Source organism: Benincasa hispida, chromosome 9 (assembly GCF_009727055.1).
Source record: "Benincasa hispida cultivar B227 chromosome 9, ASM972705v1, whole genome shotgun sequence".
Taxonomy (NCBI): Eukaryota; Viridiplantae; Streptophyta; class Magnoliopsida; order Cucurbitales; family Cucurbitaceae; genus Benincasa; species Benincasa hispida.
This window is the reverse complement of record NC_052357.1, coordinates 10,014,914-10,038,049: the sequence shown is the minus strand read 5'-3', so window position 1 is coordinate 10,038,049 and position 23,136 is coordinate 10,014,914. Positions and strand designations below refer to the sequence as shown.

Genomic DNA, 23,136 nt, shown 5'->3' with positions numbered 1-23,136 from the left:
AACACCTTTACTCATATTACTTAACTTTGCATTTGCTTCTATAGGGGTATCAACCGGTTTGCAACCCGTCATACCTGTTTCCTTAAGCAAGTTCAGAGTATACTTCCGTTGGGAAACTGAAATTCCTTCTCTCGATCGAGCTACTTCCATTCCAAGGAAGTATCTTAGTTTTCCAAGGTCCTTGATCTCGAATTCCTTAGCCATCTTTGCTTTCAATCGGTCAATCTCTGAGGTATCATCGTCTGAAATAACAATGTCATCAACATAAACAATCAAAACTGCAATTTTTCCGGATACTGACCTTTTAGTAAACAGATTATGATCAGAATGACCCTGTTAATATCCTTGCGACTTTACAAACATAGTAAATCTGCCAAACCAAGCCCTTGGTGACTGTTTTAGCCCATATAAAGACTTTCTTAATCTGCAAACTCGGTGATTAAACTGTTTCTCGAATCCTGGGGGAGGACTCATATAGACTTCTTCCTCTAGTTCTCCATTAAGAAAAGCATTATTCACATTAAGCTGGTGAAGGGGTCAATCCTTATTAACTGCAACAGAAAGGAGGACTCGAACCGTGTTTAGCTTTGCAACCGGCGAAAAAGTCTTGGAATAATCAACCCTAAAAGTCTGAGTAAGACCCCTGGCAACTAATCTGGCTTTGTATCTGTCAACTGTTCCATCGGGTCTATACTTTATTGTAAACACCCATTTACATCCGACTGCTTGATGACCATTTGGAAGATTGACTTGATCCCACGTATGATTTTTCTCGAGAGCTCTCATTTCTTCCATAATTGCGGCTTTCCATTAAGGACTTTCCAACGCTGTGTGTATACTGTTTGATATCACCACTGTGTCTAGGTTTGTAGTGAGGGCCTTGAACTCAGGAGACAAATCACTACAGGACAAGTAACTCTACAACGGATATTTAGTACATGATTTAGTACCTTTCCTTAGGGCAATCGGAAGATCAAGGGATTCATCTCTATTTTTACTTTCTATTGACATACTGTACTCACCCTCCGGTTCTGTTATTTTCTCACTCTCAACAATTTTTTCAGCGGGAATAAGAGATGCTTATTATCCAGGTTCTACCATGTTCTCACGAGTCACACAATCATCTGTCTCTGCACCATCATCGACCTCAATCACATCTTTGCTGCCATTATCTTCCCTGCTTTTGCTCTCAACATTTTCAACATAAACATCAGTTTTATCACATTCATTATAATGATCAGGGATAGGACTACTAGTACCTGGAACTGATCTCCGTTAAGACTCATGAACTGGAGTCGGAGAGATAACATGCAACGCTATTTCCTTCCTGAGATTCTTCCTATAGTATGTGATCCAAGGGACTTTTTCAGTTGGGAGGATAGGTGCGTTGGTACTGACATTGACATCAAGGATGGGTTCGGGTTCAGGTTCAAGTAAGATAGAAAGGCTGGGACCCCAATTGGTTTTTTCACTGGAATGTTCCCCCTGAAGAGAACCATTGGGAAAGAATGGATGATCTTCAAAGAATGTCACATCCATAGAGACAAAGTATTTTCTGGAAGAGGGATGATAACACTTGTACCCACGCTGATGTAGAGGGTACCCTACAAAAACGCATTTTTGTGGCCGAGGGGTAAACTTGGTACGGTTAGGTCCGTGTGTATGGACGAACACCACACAACCAAAGATACGAAGGGGTACATCAGAAAGAAGTCTGGAATTTGGGTAAGATTCTTTGTAGAAATCTAAGGGAGTTTGGAATTATAGGACTCGGGATGGCATGCGGTTTATTAGATGGGCTGCTGTCAAGATAACATCACCCCACAAATAAGAGGGAAAGGAAGTTGACAACATAAGTGAGCGGGCAACTTCAACAAGGTGACGTTTTTTTCGTTCGGCCACTCCATTTTGTTGAGGAGTATACGCACAGGAACTCTGATGGACAACACCTTTGGAGACTAGGAATTCGCGTAAGGCGTTACTAAGGTACTCTCGACCGTTATCACTACGGAGAATAGCGATTTTGGCGTTGAACTGGGTTTTTATAGAATTGTAAAATTATTGGAAAACTGAAGTAACTTTTGATTTATCTATCAGAAGGAAAATCCAGGTTAGTCGAGTATGATCGTCAATAAAGGTTACAAACCAACGCTTCCCAGTGATTGTAATGACTGGTGAAGGACCCCAGACATCGCTATGGAACAGAGTAAACGGTTTAGAGGGTTATAAGGCTGACAAGAGAAAGAAACACGAGGCTGTTTGGCCTGGACACACACATCGCATTTCAATTTAGAAATATTAATGTTGCGAAAAAAATGAGGAAACAAATAATTCATATACTGGAAATTAGGATGGCCAAGGTGATAATGCCATAACATATAATCAGTTTCAGAAACAGAAAAATGGGAAGAAAACAAACTAGTCCTATCACATATCCTAAAGGAAGCTTCTTCAATGAGGAAATAGTGTCCCCTGTCATGCTGGGCAGTGCCACTTGTCATCCCCGAGTTCAGATCCTGAAAAACAACATCATCAGGTGAGAAGATAACACAACACTTCAAATCTCTTATAAGTTTACTAATAGATAACAGATTGTAAGACACTTTTGGCACATGCAACACATCTTGGAGTATTAAGCCGGTAAAGGGTGACACCTGTCCTTTTCTAGCAACGGGAGCAAAGGACCCATCTGCAATTCTGATTCTTTCATTTCCAGCACCAGGTTGATAAGATAAAAATTGATCAGAGGAGCCAGTTAAGTGATCTGTGGCTCCCGAGTCTAATATCCACGGAGACGGTCTAAAAAAGGGTCTGGTCTAGAAATAGAAAGAAAAGAGAACTCTCAACAAGCTTGACTAATAAGGGCTCGCTGCTTGATAGTGACTTCTTTCGTTTGGTTTATTACCAGTTATACTGACAAGGCCAAAGAAGTGAAAAGTACCTGTATAGGCGATTGCACTTACACCCACTATAGTAGTAGTGCTCTGAGTAGTTTCCTGATTCTGAGTCTGAGTATCTCCAGTAACAGATTCACCTACAAGAGCCTGGCTTGGCTTTCGTTTCTTACCATTTGGCGGTCGACTGTGAAGTTTCCAGCACTGATCTTTCGTGTGCCAGAGTTTTTTGCAATGTTCACATACTGGGGGCGGCTTACTGTTCTGTTTATCTTGGACAGGGTCTGATGTTTTGAAAGCAGCGGAATCTGTTGTTGTTATAGGTGTACTGTTCATGGCCCTCGACCTATCTTTCTCCAAGAGAACTTCAAAACAGACTTCCATTAGGGATGGTATAGGTCTGGTCCCCAATATACGACTTCGCACTGTATCAAATTTAGAGTTGAGTCCTGTAAGAAAGTCATANAGCAGTGGAATCTGTTGGTGTTACAGGTGTATTGTTCATGGCCCTCGACCTATCTTCCTCCAGGCAAACTTCAGAATAGACTTCCATTGGGGATGGTATAGGTCTGGTCCCCAATATACGACTTCGCACTGTATCAAATTTAGAGTTGAGTCCTGTAAGAAAGTCATACACGCGATCCGTTTCTTCAGACTGATAATGTAATACTCCTCCACAAGGACAATTCCAAATCATTTCACGGCACAAATCCATCTCTTGCCACAACATAGACAACTTGTTAAAGTAAGCAGTAACGTCCATCGTTTCCTGTTTGCATTCATGGACCTGCTTACGTAGAGTATATAAACGAGAGGCATTCTGTCCCTTGGAGTAGAGTTTTTGGGCTGCCTCCCAATTATCACGGGCTGTAGCTGCATACAATAAAGGTTTTCCAACCTGAGGTTCCATACTTCCAACCAAAATCGATCTCAACAAGGAATCCTCTCCTTTCCACATTCGCTTTTGGGGATCACCGATCCTTGGTTTTGGTATTTCACCTGTCAAATATCCAAATTTGTGACGACCCTCAAGGGCCATTTTAATAGATTGGGACCAAGAAAAGTAATTATCACCATTCAACTTTTCTCCTATAATAAAGCCAGAAGAATTGCCTATAGTTCCAGAACATAAATTTGAGGGGTAAGTGGGGAACGAAGTTACCGAGTTTTCAGGGTATGGGTTTAGATCTGGTTGGATCTTGGATGTCGATCCAGGGCATCCCCAATAGCAGCCAGCTACTGCTGAAACATCTCGTTCTGTCGTTTAATCTGCAACTGCAACTTGGTAACTTGATCTTGGATTATATTTCCTTGGTCCTGGTGGTATGATGAAGACTCACCCCCTCCAAACTCATCCATGATCGGCGAAAACTGCCCCATTCGGTTGCTCATACTCGGCTGGAAAACACCCACACTTCTTCCATCTGTCTTTTGGTGCGGCAGAGGTTGAGATGAGATGCCGATCTGAGAGGAGAAGACCGGCGGCAAGGGCAACAGATGGGAACTGGACCGGTCGGCGTCGGGCATCACGGATCTGGACTGGTCAGCGCTGGGCATCGCAGATCGGGGCTGGTCGGCGTCGTTCGGCAACGTCTGAGATCGGCCGGACAGATTTCGTGCAGCCGGTCGCTGGTTGTCTTCGTCTGCGCACGATCGGACCAGATGGGTACCTTCGAGCTGATCGTCTTTGTTTGCGCGCGACCGGACCAGATGGGTAGCTGTTGGTTCGCTGGTCATTCTGTCTGCGAAGGAGTCGGCCGGTGGTGGGTAGGGTGCGGCGGCTGGTCTTCACGAAAGTGGGGAAGAAGGGTTTGGAAGTACCTGTCAATGGCTTTTTGGATAATATTGGTTATATCTGGGTTATTGGTTTGGGATTCTCCTGTTGGATTTTTCTCAATGGTGGCCAGGGTTTCGTCTCCACGCTCTGATACCATGATGAAAAAAGAGTAGGGAAAAGAAAAATAGCACACCAAGATTTTACGTGGAAAATCCTAACTAGGGAGAAAAACCACGGGATAAGGGAATTCTTATTAGAAAACTGATACAAAGAAATACAGTAGACCAACAACTTAAATAGAGAAAAGGGAAACCCTAGGGTACAATGAAAAAGACAAAATTGCCCCTAGAGTGCAAACCCTAATTTCAACAATGCTATATTCTTAGTTTTGTGCAGCTTCAGTTTGTGAAGCTTTTATTTGTCTTCTTTTCATTGTTGTTATCGCTGGTTTATAAGGGTTCATCAGTTTTGTTGGATATGATGAGGGCGCTATGGGGGTGTCAACCTAGTTGAGATGCCCAGGTGCGCCTGCTGATCCTTTGGTTTCAATTTTGGTTATTTGTATTCGCCTTTATCTTCAAGTACACATCTCTTGTACTAAATCTTAATGATTAATAAAGGCCGTTTCCTTTTCAAAAAAATAGGTTGAGATGTCCTGGTGCACCTACTGATCCCTAGTTTTCAATTTTCAGTTCTTGTTTGCTTTGGTTTGATATTTTGTCTCTTTGCATTTTGTCTCATTGTAATTGAGCTATTGCTCTTTTCATTATATCAATGAAAAGTTTCGTTTCCGTTTAAAAAAAAATTCAAGACTGTTTGTGTTTAATGGATGGAAGGAGATAGCTAAGTTGTTGGAAGAATTTTTCAAACCAAAGTCACCATTAATCCTTTATTTGATGAAAATGCCTTTATTGAGCTTGATCATGGTAGAAAAGAGGATTTGATTGGCAAATGATAGGATTTAGGTCCATTCCATATGCTCCTCGAGAAATGGAACAAGTTTCGTCACAATCGGCCATTCCTTACAAAAGGTTTGGAGGTTGGATCAAGATCAAAAACCTTCCACTAGACTATTGGAGAAGAAGCGCATTTGAAGCCATCAGAGCTTATTTTGGGGGACTTGAAAGTATTGCATGTTTAATTTTCTTTACGTTTCTGAAGCAAAAATTGAAGTGAAAAGAAACTTTTGTGGATTCATGCCCTCAACAATTGAAATAACTAATGTTTTGGGTGGATGAAGGAATTGATTGTAGTATTCTATATCCTGATATCACCTTCCTTGCCTCCATTCAAAATTTGCCAATCGAGAAGTCCTTTAGATACCCTTCCAAAGGAAAATGCTCAGTTGTTGAAATCCATATTGATACTGTCCCCTGTTTCAAACGTCCCCACAAAGTCAAAAGAAGGGGAGGAGTCACTGGTGTGCTTTGATGCAATGGTAAAGTTGGTGACAGGCTGATAGCCCTGTTTTAGTTTCAGGTAAGATTATTTCTGGCGGCTCAAATTCTTTTTCTCAAGAAGCTTCATCTCCAAGGCTTAATAATGTTGGCGCATTTAATAAAGAAGAGGTATCTCTCTCCAAAAATCTTTTGGATAAAGATACTACCACTACTTGGTTTCCTGGCTCCTCGCATTCTCCCAAGAAGTACTCAAAGTTATTAAAGCCATATCCTAAGTACGTTTCAAGGAAAAGATCCTCAACCTACAAGACTCTCTTTGCATTTGCTAACTCTGATTTTCTAGAAGAACGCCGTGTTCGTGCTCAGGTACCAGACTTAACCACTAAAATGTCAGTAAAGCCTCCATATCCTTCTCAAATCTTCCAGCATTCTAAGCTCAATTTTCCTACTTTTTGAGAAATATTCCGAGTAACATTCCAAAGTCTTCTCAAGAAGGGCAGGTTGCTTCAGATGATGATTCAACTTTAAGTGTTAATAGTGAAGATTCAGAGTGCTTTAAGGCAGAGGCTGCCCAAGAAGAAGATGTATATGTTGATAACTTTGGAAAGGAACTTAACGATCTTTTTCAAAATTCAGAAGAGATGAAGAACAGTGTCAATAGCAAGAAAGTCTTCACCCACAGAGAGTGCTATTTTTCCTCCACCAAATAAGTCTGATATCCCTTCCAACCTTCTGTCAATTGTTGAGGCTTGCGGCTTAGTGCTGGGTTGACTCTCTTTTTGTGCTTTAGTAATAAAGTTGTAATTGAAGTCTTAGTCTTAAAATCAATGTTTGAAGAAGTCATTTGTGAAGAATTTCTGGGGAAGAGTTTGCAATATTTGTCCAAAGTTTGGCTGAGGTTAATTCATTCTAGAGGCAGAGTATGTGATGTAATAGGTTTGGGATATTAATCTTTTTAGGATTCTTATACTTGTTAATCCTTGATTATGAAATTAGTTTTTAACTTCTTTTAGTTATCTTTTTAGGATTCTTATACTTCTCTACAAAAAGAGAGTCCCCTTTGTATTTGATATCTTCTCATTCATAATAAAGACTTTGTTGGTTTCTTGGAGATTTCTCTCCTTTTAGTAGTTAGGCTACATCAGTTTGAAGTTTACCCACTAGTCTCCTTTCAAAGGGTCTCTCATTGTTAGTTTTCATCGTGGTGGGTTTGTTTTGAGATGGCTCGACTCAACGTCTCTTCATGGTGCATTCTTTCTAAGGCATTTGTTGCTTTGTCCTTTCAAGTCATTCCCTGATTTTGGGGAGAATTTATTTTCCCCATTGTTTGTTCTTTTGACTTGTATTGTCGCCTTTTCTGCATTTCTGTTGTTTGGATTAGTTTTGTTTTATGTTCCTTGTATCATTTGATTTTGTTTGTTTTTGTTTCGTTCTTGGGAGTCGCTATTAGTGCGCTTTGTTTCTTTATTATGTACTTTGAGCATTAGCCTCTTTCATTTTTTCAATGAAAGTCTTCTTTTCGTTTAGAAAAGAAATCACCAGAGAGCTGTCTAATTGAGGTTGTTGCCAAAGAAACTTCCATTTTTCAAGCACTCTGTCACGGGCGGCTAGAACTCTAAAATTCTCAATGAAACCTGTAAAATGAGACCAAGCCCAAAAAACTTTGAATGTCACAAACACATCCCGGTATTGGCCAATCCTTAATAGATTGAACTTTGGCTGGATCTACAGTAACTCCAAATTCACTTAAAATAATCCCAAAAAATAAATATGAGCAGTTAAAATAATCTCACGAATGTACTTGGAGCATTGGATAAGCCAAAGGCATAACCATCCATTCAAATAACCCCTCATTTGTCTTGAAAACAGTTTTCCACTCATCCCTCGAATTCTTGATGGTACCCACTTTTTAAGTCAATTTCAGAAAAGTTTTTAGCTCCTCCTAGTTGGTCTAATAAATTTGAAATTGTTGGAATTGGGAACCGATACTTGATTGTTATTTTATTGATGGCCCTGTTATCTATACATGCGCTATACATGCGCCACGTTCCATCTTTTTTAGGAGCCAATAAGGCTGGAACTGCATAAGGGCTTAGGCTAGGGAGTATATGGCCTTTATCAAGAAGTTCCTGAACACAATCTTGGAGGATGGAGTACTCTTTTGGACTCATACGATAGCGTGGTAAGTTAGGAAGTATATAGCCTTGAATAAGATCAGTATTGTGTTGTATTTCACGGGTTGGAGGTAATCCCGAAGGTGTTTCTAAAAGAAGAGGTAATTCTTCAAATATTCTTTGAATATTAAATACCATGAGATTCCCAGCCATCAAGATTCAAAGATCTTTCTCTGATACCAACTTGGTGTGTCCAAGATTGGAGAGAGAGACTTAAATGAATAATACCTCAATAATGCCCATTAATCTTAAGAAAGGCAGCTTGTATACTAAGCCTTTTAAAACTTACAAAACTAACGCAGCCTAAAAGAAAAACAAAGTTACCGGCTGGTAAATTGAGAAAAATTACAGCAACTTAAAAATTAAAACAAAATACAAAACAAAGGGCAATTAAGAAAAATGAACTCTAAAAAAAAATACATCAATGTTTGTGCCTTGCTGTTTGCCTTAGTCTGTCGAGATATCAGTTATGCACACACCATCTTTTGTGGTTTGCACCTGCTGTATGTAGTAGAAATTTTGACACGTTGCCTTGCATTTTCAATTTATCCTTCTGTATTGTTGAAAAAGAAACAACAAGCTTGTTATCCTTTTCAGGTATACTTCTTCTTGGGGAACTACTTGCATGTCTTGCATCAAAGCCTCTGGATGGTGCAACAATACACAGCCTAATAGCATTCTTCACAGAGAGACTGGTGAGTGGGCTCTTTTAATTTCTTTTTCTTGGTACCAATTACCTATCTAAACGGAGGGGTGATGGGTGTTTTGATGTAGCCTAAATGTTAAAAGGAGAGAAATCTTCAGGAAACCCACAAAGTCTTTATTATGAATGAGAAAATATCAAATACAAGGGGACTCTCTGTTTATAGAGAATTATAAGAATCCTAAAAGGATAACTGAAAGAGGTAAAAAAACTAATTTGATAATTAAAATGTTATTAATCAAGGATAAACCAAGATTAACTTGATTTTACCAAAATATCCGAAATCTATCACATCATATTCTATCCCTCCCAAAAAAAACTCGCCCTCGAGTTTTAAAACGAAAATGATGATAAAAATAAAAAAGTAAGCCACTCGAACGAAAACATCTCACAACGTTTCAACATAAAAAATATCCAATCTTCATGATCAAGCCAATGAACCCAAGAACTAATTTGTTCAAAAAATCCTCTATTGTAAAAAGAATGTGCAGAATTCTTAGAAAATGAGGAAAAACCCATTTTGTAAGTGTGAAGAAATCCAGTTGGGGATGGATTTTAATTATTTCAGTAAGTTTAGATATGGGTTGGATTGCAATTTCCATGAAGAAAAGGCGGACTTCAAATTCAAACAGGGCTTGAGGAAGATTTGAGGTCCAATTGTGTGGGTCATGGGTTGAAAAACCCACAATTTTAGTAAGATTGGATCTTCTTTGTCAGGTCAGGGAAAAGAAAATGGGTGGGGGAATTGTTTAAATTGGGTTAGACTTGGGGTTGTGTCTCTGGTTCGGTCAAAAAGGAAAATTCGGGTAAAAAATCGTGAAAATGTTCACCTTGTGGTTGCATGTTTGCGTCATGTTCTTCAGTTTCGAATTGGACTGCATATGGGTTGTCTACAAGCTTCCATGGATATTCTTTCTTGTACAATGGCGAATGGTGTGTCAATTAGCTTTTGATGATTTCTTTCAAGAACCACGAGTTTTCCTTCTTCTTCTTCTTTCTTCACAAATGGTGCATCTTTCTCCTTCTTCGTCTGCTCTTTCAATTCGACCTCTTCTATGTTGTCGTCAATTCTACTCGAAAACCCAAGTTTTTCCAATTTCGAACATATCATATCGCACATTGATGCGTGGTCGATTGCAATTAGGTTTTCAATTTGTTTCGATGTATGACACCCATGGTTATTGTGTATTTTAACCTCTGCAATGGCTTTGATTTCTTCCGAATTAGGTTGTTTGTGCTCCAATTTGAAAGGATTTTGTTGATTTCGTTCCCATTGGTTATTTCTTCTTTAATTGGCTTATCGTATTTGTTGAAAATAGAATATTTGCCCTAGGGGCATTTTTGTCTTTTTATATGTACCCTAGGGTTTCGTCTTTTTCTATTTAAACTGTAGCCTCTGGGCATTACTCTGTATCACATTATTATAATAAAAGTTCTTTGCACCGTGGTTTTTTCTCCCTGTGCTAGGGTTTTCCACGTAACAAGTGTGTGCCCTTTTTCTCTTCTCTTTACTTTTCATCATGGTATCAGAACAAGATGAAACCTTGGCCACCATTGAGGAAAACCCAATAGGAGAATCGCAAGGGCCATCTGGCACTACGACTACAGAAATCGAAGTTGTCGTTAAAACAGCCATGGAACAGTATTTTCAGATGATGATGCCTCGGTTTCAGGAGATGATTGGATCAGCCATTGATAAGCTACACGGATCAAGCCGAACAAAACAGATCTTCCAGCCGCACGGGTCTGCGGCTTCTGGCCTAAGTCAGCCGCACGGGTCTTCAATCCCAGCCGCTTATGGAGACGACCGGAATACCCAACAACCGTCGGTGGAGCCAAGCCTCACGCGTCGGACGATGGGTTTCCTCCAGCGTCGATCCTAGCTGCCGCCCAGCCGTACGCTGCTCCAGACGCACGCGAGACTCCAGTTGCTTGCAATGCCCAGCCGCCGTGTTCGATCCTTCTGCCCAATTGCGCGCTTTCCAGCCGTTGGTGTTCGATCCTCCTGCCAAGCCGCACGCGTTCCAGTCCAAGCCGCAGTATTCCAGCCGCACGCAATGCCCAGATTCGATTCCCAAGTTTGTGAGTTAGCGATGATTCGAGCCACGAGCGTCGATCTCTCAAGCCACGTTCTCAAGACGTTGTCATATATGGCTGCCGGAATCGCTCACAATTCCTTCCAATCGAGCGGTTCTAATTCTTTCTAGCCAAGCGGATCTGACTATGTTCAGGAACAGTTGGCCTAGTTGCAGCTTCAGATTAAATAGCAGAATGAGTCAATCCAACAGCAGATGGCCAGTCTTGGAGAGGCTCTCCAAACTACGTCAAATGGTCGACGAGAAATCTCAAATTGCTCAGCTTATTCAGAAAGCCTGGTAACTTCTTTTCCTACTTTATCTACAGCTCAATTATTTTCTGGGAATCCTGCTTGCTGTATTGTAGGAGAGAAATTAAATGGCCGTAATTATTTTTCGTGGTCCCAATCTGTGAGAATGGCTCTCGAGGGTCACCATAAGTTTGGGTGTTTGACTGGAGAAATACCAAAACCTAGACAAGGCGACCCTCAGGAACGCATATGGAAAGGAGAGGATTCTCTACTCCAATCTATGTTACTAGGGAGTATGGAACCCTAGATTGGCACACCCTTGCTATATGCTGCTATTGCAAGGGATATTTGGGAGGCTGTGAAGAAGTTGTACTCCACACGACAAAATGGAGCTCGACTGTATGTGCTTCGTAAACAAGTCCATGAATGTAAACAGGGGATCATGGACGTCACAGCTTATTCTGTGATTTAGCAAGAAATGGATTTATGTCGAGAGTTGATTTGGAGCTGTCCGTGTGGAGGAGTTTTGCACTATCAGTCCGAAGAGACAGATCGAGTCTATGATTTTTTGGTAGGACTTAATCCAAAATTTGATGCTGTGCGAAGTCGAATTCTAGGAACTCGTCCAGTACCCTCCTTGATGGAAGTGTGTTCTGAAATCCGGCTTGAAGAAGATCGGTCTAATGCCATGAATAATCTAGTAATTCAGTCAACTGATTCCGCTACATTTAAAGTATCAGGAACTGACAAACAAAATAGAAAAATACCTCCGGTCTGTGAACATTGTAAGAAGCCATGACACACAAAAGAGCAATGCTGGAAGCTACATGGTTGTCCTCCAAATAGTAAAAGACGACAATCGGGACATGGACGTGCATTAGCAAGTGAATCGACAGCTGGTCCTCAACCACAGAATCAGGAGACGAGTCAAAACGGCTCTAGTACAGCAGGTGTCAGTGCAATCGCACAATCAGGTACGCATCACTCTTGTGGCCTTGTTAGTATAAACGGTAGAAAACCATGGATTCTAGACTCAGGAGCTACGGACCATCTAATTGGCACGTCCGACCAGTTCTTGTCTTATTACCTGAGTGCTGGGAATGAAAGGATCAGGATCGCTGATGGATCCTTCGCCCCTGTGGTCGGGAAAGGCCGTTTATCACCCTTTGAGGGTTTTGCTCTCCAAGACGTTCTACATGTGCCTAAAATTTCTTACAATTTGCTATCTGTCAGTAAGATTACCAGATATTTGAAATGTCGTTTTATCTTCTCACCCGATGCTGCTATTTTTCAGGATCTGAACTCGGAGATGACGATTGGCACTGCCTGGTATGATGGAGGGCTCTATTTCCTTACTGAAGATACCTCCTCTAGGATTTGTGATAGGACTAGTTTATTGTCTTCCTGTTTTTCCAGATAGATCATATGTAATGGCACTTTCGTCTCAATTATCCGAGTTTCCATTATATGAAATATTTATTTCCCCATCTATTTCATAATATTAATGTTTCTAGCTTGAAATGTGATGTGTGTGTCCAAGTTAAACCACCTCGTGTCTCGTTCAAACCCCAACCTTATAAGCCTTCAAAACCCTTCACCCATTTTCATAGTGATGTGTGGGGTTCGTCTCCGGTTACAACCACTACTGGCAAACGATAGTTTGTAACCTTTATAGACGACCACACTAGGTTGACCTGGGTCTTTCTCCTTACTGACAAATCCGAAGTCACCTCTGTCTTCCAACAGTTCTACAATTCTATAGAAACCCAATTCAACTCGAGAATCACCATTCTTCGGAGCGATAATGGTCGGGAATTCTTTAATAATAACCTCGGGGAACTCCTTGTCTCTAAAGGAATAATCCATCAAAGTTCATGTGCTTATACCCCGCAACAGAATGACGTGGTTGAACGGAAAAACCATCACCTAATTGAGGTTGCTCGGTCACTCATGCTATCCACATCTCATCCGTCATATCTTTGGGAAGATGCTGTTCTGACAGCAGCTCACTTAATAAACTGAATGCCTTCTCGGGTCTTAAAGTTCCAAACCCCTTTTGACTATTTTAAAGAGTCATATCCTGAAACCGCCTTACCTCTGATGTTCCACTTCGTGTGTTTGGGTGTGTTGTGTTTGTCCATACCCATGGTCTTAATCGAACCAAATTTACACCTCGGGCTCAGAGGTGTGTTTTTGTGGGATACCCCCATCATCAACGCGGGTACAAATGTTACCATCCTTCTTCCCGCAAGTACTTTGTCTCCATAGGTGTCACCTTCTTCGAAGACCGCCCCTTTTTCCCCTTTAGTCCTCTTCCGGGAGAGAGTATAAGTGAAGAGTCCAACTGGGGTCTAAGTCCTTGCCTGCCAGACCTTCCTGTGTCCATTCCCGACACAAGTGTCAATGCTTCTATTCTTCCTATTGAGCAAGTCCCATGGATCAAGTACTATAGGAGGAATCTTAGAAAGGAAATAGTGCCGCCGATCACTTCTCCAGCTCCAGTACATGAGTCAGAACGAGTGGCGGTTCCAGGTACGAAGTCTTCTATTCCTAATAATGATAACATGTGTGGTGATAATGCTTGTGTTGAAAGTAGTGTAAGTAGAGACAGTACCGAGAATGTGACTAATGTGGATACTGATCACCATGATAGTACTGACAGTAACAGTTGAAAATGTGGCTGGTACGGGTGAAGGAAGTAATGAACCCCAGGTTCCGACTGAAAATGTTGAAGAAGGTACAGATGAGACAAAGTAGGATATTGAGTATGATGAGAAGTCAGAAGATCAGAAAGACCTAGATGAGACAAAGCAAGATACTAAGTGTGATGAGAAGTCAGAAGAACAGGAAGATCATGATGCCTCTCTTGACATTCCTATTGCTTTAAGGAAAGGAATAAGGTCTTGTACCAAGTACCCAATGCAGAGTTATATGTCTTATAGTAACCTGTCTTCGGTGGTCAAAGCGTTAACTACTAGCCTTGACACCATATCAATACCAAGCAGCATATATGCAGCTATGGAAATTCCCGAGTGGAGAGCTGCTGTCATGGAAGAAATGAAAGCTCTTGAGAAGAACGACACATGGGAACAGGTCACTCTTCCGGAGGGACACAAAACAGTTGGTTGCAAATGAGTGTTTACTGTTAAGTATAGACCTAATGGTACGATCGACCGGTATAAGGCACGGTTAGTGGCCAGAGGTTTCACTCAGACCTTTGGGATAGATTACTCAGAGACTTTCTCTCCAGTAGAAAAGTTAAGTACAGTTCGTGTGCTCCTCTCGGTTGCAGTTAATAAGAATTGGCCTTTGCGCTAGTTTGATGTGAAGAATGCATTCCTTAATGGAGAATTAGAAGAAGTTTACATGAGTCCGCTTCTAGGGTTTGAAAATCAGTTCAGTCGCAAAGTTTGTAAACTGAAGAAGTCATTATATGGGTTGAAACAGTCTCCGAGGGCCTGGTTTAGCAGATTTACTACTGTAAAATCGCAAGGGTACAGTGAGGGACATTCAGACCACGCCTTGTTCACAAAGAAGTCTGTGTCTGGGAAAATGGCAGTTCTAATTGTGTATGTTGATGACATTGTAATCTCGGGGGGATGATGCTTCAGAAATAGACAGATTGAAGAAAAGGATGGCTGAAGAATTCGAGATCAAGGATCTTGGAAGGTTAAGGTATTTTCTTGGAATGGAGGTGGCCCGGTCGAAGGAAGGCATCTCTGTCTCTCAACGAAAGTATATGCTAGATTTGCTTAAAGAGATAGGTATGACAGGATGTAACCAGTTGACACTCCTATGGAAGCAAATACTAAGCTGAGTGATATGAGTAGTAGTGCACCAGTTAACAAGGAGAGGTATCAACGTTTGGTCGGGAAGCTCATTTATCTCTCCTATACGAGACCAGATATTGCACATGTAGTAAGTGTGGTTAGCCAATTTATGCAGTCTCCTTATGAAGAACATATGAAGGCAGTGGAACGAATTTTGAGATATTTAAAGGCTTCTCCAGGCAGGGGATTATTGTTCAGAAAATCAGACAAACGATGCATCGAGGCATATACAGATGCTAATTGGGCAGGCTCAGTGTTTGGGGTAACCTTGTTACATGAAGGAGTAAAAAACAAGGGTGGTTGCCAGAAGTAGTGCCGAAGCTGAATACAGGGCCATGAGCCTTGGGATATGCGAAGAAATATGGCTGGAGAAGGTCCTAATTGATCTTAACCAAAGTCATGATGGGCCAATAAAACTCTATTATGATAACAAGGTTGCTATAAGCATTGCAAACAACCCTGTTCAGCATGACAGAACGAAGCATGTAGGGATTGACAGACATTTTATCAAAGAAAGGCTTGACAGTGGAAATATTTGTGTTCCCTATGTTCCTTCTAGTCAGCAGATTGCAGATGTACTCACAAAAGGGCTATCACGACAACTCTTTGACTCATGTGTTTGCAAGTTGGGTCTCGTTGATATCTACGCTCCAACTTGAGGGGGAGTGTTGAAAATAGAATATTTGCCCTACGGGCATTTTTGTCTTTTCATGTGTACCCTAGGGTTTCATCTTTTTCTATTTAAACTGTAGCCTCTAGGTATTACTCTGTATCACATTATTATAATAAAAGTTCTCTTCACCGTGGTTTTTTCTCCCTGTACTAGGGTTTTCCATGTAACAAGTGTGCCCTTTTTCTCCTCTCTTTACTTTTCATCAGTATTCAATTTGAATCCTAGTCTCAAACAAGTAATTTTCGCTTCAGTGCCAATAATTCTGATAATATTTTCTTCTGTTTTTTAAATTTTGTGGGTTCTCCGATTTTTGTTCATCCCTCTCTTCTTCCCAATGAATTTCTTGAATTATTTCTTTTTTAAGTTCCTGCCATTATTCTAAAAGCTGTTCCACGTATTGAGTCATCTCTCCCAACAGACCTTGGATTTTCTTTACTCCCTTCTTCATTTCTTCCAATACTTCAGGATTGACGGGTGTTCTTGAATAAGTTTCATCATCATAATTGTTGTAAGACCGATTACATCATGTTTTCTATTGGTCTTTCTAGATTGTGATTTCCATTATTTTTTGTTTTCATTTGTCTTTGTTCTATACATTATTGCCTTTTCTTCTCTTTGTAACTGTTTCCTCGTGTTGAAAATAATTCAAGGTTGCTTCCAACTTCGAACTGGAAGATCAAATAAACACAGATCTTTCTCTCTTTATCCTTGTTGTACTTTCTATTAGGTTGTAATGCTTTTCCTTTAAACAAGCATACTCCATATTGCAGGATTGGCCAACGCCAAACACAAGTTTCATTCTTTATTCTTTTTTGTGAATTCTTTTACATTGTAGTAATTTTCTTTTGAAGTATGATGGGGTTTTTTTTTGAGCTAATAATATGAAAGGAATGCTAGAACTCTTCAAGAAAAGGAAAGATCTTACTGACATCCTCATTGATCTCATTCATTTGTTAGCTATGTCTCAACTTTTTTTTATACTTATAGTTTAAATTCTCTTATCCCCAATTAAGTTATCTTTGTAACTTCATTTTATGGGTTTCTCCCTTTTGTTTTTGGTTTTTGATAAAATACCAAGCTTTCATTGTGAAGAAATGAGGCAAGGGCATACAAAAATATAGCTTACATAAAGGAGTCAAACGAAAAAAATGGCTCCAATCAAGTAAAGTAAGACTTGGAGGATAATTATTTAAAAAAAAAAACAATTTCCTTTGGGAATTTGTATCTCTTGAACATTTAATCTTTTTCGAGAAGCTGTTTCTTGGAAAAAAAAAAAAAAATCCTAGAGAGAAACATGAAATCTAATAAGGGACTAAACATTACCCTATCTCTCCAACTTGCAACGGGTGTTCTGTGCTTACTTCAAAGATAATGTTGTTCTAATCTTGGGTGGTCCTAAGTTGAAAAAGCAAGCCAATCTTCCATGGATAAATGCAGTGATGGTTTTTCTTGTTGGAATTTGGTTTGAAAGAAACCAAAGAATTTTTCATGAAAAATCCTTATCGTGGATAAATCATTTTGAAGTGGCTAGACTTGATGCATCCACCTAGTGTTCACTTTCCAAGGCATTCTCAAGCTTATCGGTGCAAGATATTTGTCTGGAGAGCTTTTACTTCACTAGATTAGATGCTACTTTATTTTTTGGTTTTTAAGAGCTTATTGAGTTGTATTATTTTCTCTTTATGTTAAACATTGACATCTTCATCTTGTATCTTTTGGGATATGATGAGGGCGCTAGGGTGGTGTCGACTTAGTTGAGATGGTCGGGTGCACCTGCTGATCTCTTTATCTCGTCTTTTTGCATTATTATGTCTCCTTGTAATATGAGCATTAAACTCTTTTCATTATATCAATGAAAGTTTTTTATTTCCTTTCTTTTTTATTATTATTTTTTAAATAAGCCTTTGAGGGAGGAACTGATTTTTATCATTTGAATTGAAAACATTTTTGTCAACATTAAAAACACTCCCAAATAGTTCATATTGTAGATTCTTTTTAATAGACTATCATGCAAGTTTCATGTGATAGATAACTTGATACTTTTTGTTTGTCCGTATATTCTTTCATTTTCTTTCTCAATGAAAACCATTATTCTTATTTTTTTTAAAAAGATGACTTGATACTTATTATCAGGCAGATTGGAAAGCTTTACGAGGTGCCCTTGTTGGTTGCTTGGCACTGATGAGGAGGAAATCAAATGTTGGGACAATTTCTCAGAATGATGCGAAATCTGTTGCCCAGTCTTATTTTCAAAATCTTCAAGTACAGTCCTTGGGACAGCACGATCGAAAGGTGAATTAACAAACTTAACAAGTAGGAAACTTATGCACATATTTGCTGGCAAATGCTTTCAAATTTGAATAACGTCTCTGATATTCGTTGCTTCTGTTTCACTTTGGTTTATTTATTTTGACAGCTGAGTTTTGAACTTCTGGCGTGCCTTTTGGAACATTATCCTGATGCAGTTGTTTCACTGGTACTACATTTTCCTTGCTTTCTTCCAGCCATTTAATCCGTGTCTTCTTTTAGGAGTCATGAAAACCACGAGAAGCGATTAAAAAATGTTCCCTTGACCCATTTGGTCAACCCTTATTTGGGTTACATCACATCTTAATATCTACATGACAACTCTCATGTTTCACTGCTGTGTATAGCTTTTTCTCTCAACTATTTTAACTTACTTGACCTTTTTTTTTTTGAGATAGTATCAATGGGTTTCTCACTGTTATCCAGGGTGATGATCTTGTATATGGAATCTGTGAAGCCATTGACGGTGAAAAAGATCCACACTGCTTAATGCTTACTTTTCACATCGTTGAGCTTGTAGCAAAGCTATTCCCAGATCCATCTGGAACACTTGCAAGTAGTTCTAGCGATCTTTTTGAATTCCTGGGTTGCTATTTCCCAATCCATTTTACACATGTAAGTTCAATGCATCTTGTTTCGTCATTTCATTTCTTGGTTTCTCGACCTTTCTTCTCTTGCATATGATTGATTATTGGTGGTGTACTTCTCTCATTTTGGGGAGGGAAAATGATGAACCATCACTGTAGAACACAGCAGAGGTTTATTTATTATTTTTAAATTGTATTAGTATTATTATTATTTTTAGGGCGTGGATAGAAGGGCTAGCATAAAGGAGAGGTGATGGAACCCATTGGTTACTGAATCTTCTTGTTTAAATAGCTAAAACAGTTGAGGATAGGGATGGAAGAAGTGATTTGAACCCTGAAGACAAGTTTGGAGGGTGTTATTTCTGCACGTGGTAAGGGTGCAACGAAGAGTCTGGACTGGAGTTTAGAAATCATGACTTGTCTAATCAAGGCAAGAGTTGTCTCATACTAGCAGGGCGTCAAACATCATTTATGAAGTCCATCATCAGTTACTTATTGGTTGCTGGTTGGGAGTTGTCGGAAGTTCACATAGGCTTTTTGATGCGATTAGGTTGTCTATGTGATGGGTCTGCCTCCGTCGACCGATTGACGTAGGTAGAGAACGAATATGGTTGTGGCGGCTAGATTTCAATGAGACAAAACTCTAATAAACCTGATACTTTGATACCATGTTAAATTTGTATATTATTGAACAAAATCAGAGTAATTCAGAGTACATAATCAACATTCTTCAAGTGAATAAATAGATATCAATAAACCAATAAAAGAAAATACATAAATAGAAAATAGCAAATAGGAAATAATGATGGAAAATAAATAATTAGGAATGGATGAAAAATAGAGTAGGGAAAAGAAAATAGCACACCAAAGATTTACGTGGAAAACCTTAATTAGGGAAAAAAACCACGGGATAAAGGGATTCTTATTAGAAAACTGATACAATGGAATACAGTAGACCAACAGCTTAAATAGAGAATAGGGAAACCCTAGGGTACAATGAAAAAGACAAAATTGCCCCTAGGGCGAAAACCCTAATTTCAACGCCCCCCCTCAAGTTGGGGCGTAGATGTCAATAAGTCCCAACTTGCTCACACAAGCGTCAAACAATTGTCTGGAAAGCCCTTTTGTTAGGACATCTGCAATTTGTTGATTGGAGGGAATATAAGGAACACAAATGTTGCCACTATCGAGTCTTTCTTTGATAAAGTGCCGGTCAATCTCCACATGCTTTGTTCTATCATGTTGAACAAGGTTGTTTGCTATGTTTATGGCTGCTTTATTATCACAGTAGAGTTTCATTGGACTGGTATGCTCTTGATCAAGGTCTTTTAAGACTTTTTCAAGCCAGATCTCTTCACAGATTCCCTGACTCATGGCCTTGTATTCTACCTCAGCACTGCTTTTGGCAACAACACCTTGTTTTTTGCTTCTCCATGTAACAAGATTGCCCCACACAAAGGTACAATATCCTGATGTTGATTTTCTGTCTACTACAGATCCTGCCCAATCAACATCGGTGTAAGCTTCGATACATCGTTTTTCAGTTTTCCTGAACATCAAGCCTTTCCTTGGAGAAGTTTTTCAGATATCTCAAAATATGCTCTACTACCCTCATGTGTTCTTCGTATGGTGACTGCATGAACTGACTTACCATACTTACTGCATAAGAAATGTCGGGTCTAGTATGAGAAAGATATATTAATTTTCTAACAAGTCGCTGATATCTTTCTTTGCTCACTGAAACACTTTTACTCATATTACTTAACTTTGCATTGGCTTCTATAGGGGTATCAACTGGTTTGCACCCCGTCATACATGTTTCCTTGAGCAGGTCCAGAGTATACTTCCGTTGGGAAACTGAAATTTCTTCTCTTGATCGAGCTACTTCCATTCCGAGGAAGTATCTTAGTTTTCCAAGGTCCTTGATCTCGAATTCCTCAGCCATCTTTGCCTTCAATCGGTCAATCTCTGAGGTATCATCACCTGAATAACAATGTCATCAACATACAATCAAAACAGCGACTTTCCCGGATACAGACCTTTTAGTAAACAGAGTATGATCAGAATGACCCTGTTTATATCCTTGAGACTTTACAAACATAGTAAATCTTCCAAACCAAGCCCTCGGTGACTGTTTTAGCCCATATAAGGACTTTCTCAATTGGCAAACTCGGTGATCAAATTGTTTCTCAAATCCTGGGGGGACTCATATAGACTTCTTCCTCCAGTTCTCCATTGAGAAAAGCATTCTTCACATCAAGCTGGTGAAGGGGCCAGTCCTTATTAACTGCAATAGAAAGGAGGACCCGAACAATATTTAGCTTTGCAACTGGTGAAAAGGTCTCTGAATAATCAACCCCAAACGTTTGAGTAAAACCCTGGCCACTAATCTGGCTTTGTATTTGTCAACAGTTCCATCGGGCTTATATTTTATTGTGAACACCCATTTACATCCGACTGCTTTATGACCATTTGGAAGATTGACTTGATCCCACGTATGATTTTTCTTGAGAGCTTTCATTTCTTCCATAACTGCTACTTTCCATTCAGGACTTTCCAAAGTTGTGTGTATACTGTTTGGTATCACCACTGTGTCTAGGCTTGTAGTGAGGGCCTTGAGCTCAGGAGATAAATTACTATAGGACAAGTAACTTTGCAACGGATATTTAGTACATGATCTCATACCTTTTCTTAGGGCAATCGGAAGATCAAGGGATTCATCTCTATCTTTATTTTCTTCTGACATACTGCATTCTCCCTCCGGTTCTGTTATTTTCCCACTCTCAACATTTTTCCCCAGCGGGAATAAGAGAAGCTTCTTTTCCAGGTTCTACCATGTCTTCAAGAGTCACTCATCTGTCTCTGCACCATCATCAACCTTAATCACATCCCTACTGGCATTATCTTCCCTGCTTTTGCTCTCAACATTTTCAACACAAGCATCAGTGTTATCACATTTATTATCATGATCACGGATAGGACTACTAGTACCTGGAACTGATCTCTGTTCAGACTCATGAACTGGAGCCAGAGAGATAACAGGTGGTGCTATTTCTTTCCTAAGATTCTTTCTATAGTATGTGATCCAAGGGACTTGTTCAGTTGGGAGGATAGGTGCATTGGTACTGACATTGACATCAAGGATGGGTTCAGGTTCAGGTAAGACAGAAAGGTTGGGACTCCAATTGGTTTCTTCACTGGAATGCTCCCCCTGAAGAGAACCATTGGGAAAGAATGGATGATCTTCGAAGAAGGTCACATCCATAGAGACAAAGTATTTTCTGGAAGGAGGGTGATAACACTTGTACCCACGCTGATGTAGAGGGTACCCTACAGAAACGCACTTTTGTGCCCGAGGGGTAAACTTGATACGATTAGGTTCGTGTGTATGGACGAACACCACACAACCAAAGACACGAAGGGGTATATCAGAAAGAAGTCTGGAGTTGGGGTAAGACTCTTTGAAGAAATCTAAAGACTCTTTGAAGAAATCTAAAGGGGTTTGGAATTTGAGGACCCGGGATGGCATGCGGTTTATTAGATGGGCTGCTGTCAAGATAGCATCACCCCACAAATAAGAGGGAAGAGAGGTTGACAACATAAAAGAGCGGGCAACTTCGACCAGGTGACGGTTTTTTCGTTCGGCCACTCCATTTTGTTGAGGAGTGTACGCACAGGTCTGATGGACAACACCTTTGGAGATAAGGAATTCTCATAAGGTGTTACTAAGGTATTCTCGACCATTATCACTCCTGAGAATAGCGATTCTAGCGTTGAATTGGGTTTCTATGGAATTGTAAAATTGTTGGAAAACTGAAGTGACTTCTGATTTATCTGTCAGAAGGAAAACCCAGGTTAGACGAGTATGATCGTCAATAAAGGTTACAAACCAACGCTTCCCAGTTATGGTAGTGACTGGTGAAGGACCCCAGACATCGCTATGGAATAGAGTAAACGGTTTAGAGGGCTTATAGGTCTGAGAAGAGAAAGAAACACGAGGCTGTTTTGCCTGGACACACACATCGCATTTCAATTTAGAAATATTAATATTGCGGAAAAGATGAGGAAATAAATAGTTCATATACTGGAAATTAGGATGGCCAAGATGATAATGCCATAACATATAATCAGTTTCAGTTTCAGAGAAGGCCGGCAGCACACCCAACGGACGGAAACTTGACTGATCGGCGCTGGTTTTGGATCGGTCGGTAGTGGGAATAGCAAATTGGGGCTCCAACGGACGGAAATGGGCAGTGGGCATCACAAATTTGGACCTGTCGCCGGTGGGTACATCAAATCGAGGCCCCAATGCGTCGGTCGGCACCGTCTGAGATCGGCCGGACAGGATTCGAGTGGCCGGCTGCTGGTCGACCGCGTCTGCGTGCGTCCGAACCGGGTAGGTATTAGCTAGTTCGCTGCTGTCTTCGCATGGCTGGATCGGGTGGGTAGCGGCCGGTTCGCTGGG

General features: G+C 40.3%; 1 protein-coding gene across 3 annotated transcripts in view; it reads left to right on the top strand.

Moving 5' to 3' along the window:
* The window catches only part of LOC120086130 (MMS19 nucleotide excision repair protein homolog), a 45,860-nt gene that overhangs the window by 7,662 nt on the left and 15,062 nt on the right, over nt 1-23,136 (top strand). For 2 of the 3 annotated variants that reach the window (XM_039042592.1, XM_039042593.1), the window contains exons 4-7: nt 8,843-8,940; nt 17,911-18,069; nt 18,194-18,253; nt 18,511-18,699. In XM_039042592.1, the coding sequence (XP_038898520.1) occupies nt 8,843-8,940; nt 17,911-18,069; nt 18,194-18,253; nt 18,511-18,699 (506 nt within the window). The remainder of the gene's footprint in view (nt 1-8,842; nt 8,941-17,910; nt 18,070-18,193; nt 18,254-18,510; nt 18,700-23,136) is intronic. The other variant, XM_039042594.1, reaches the window with a different exon arrangement.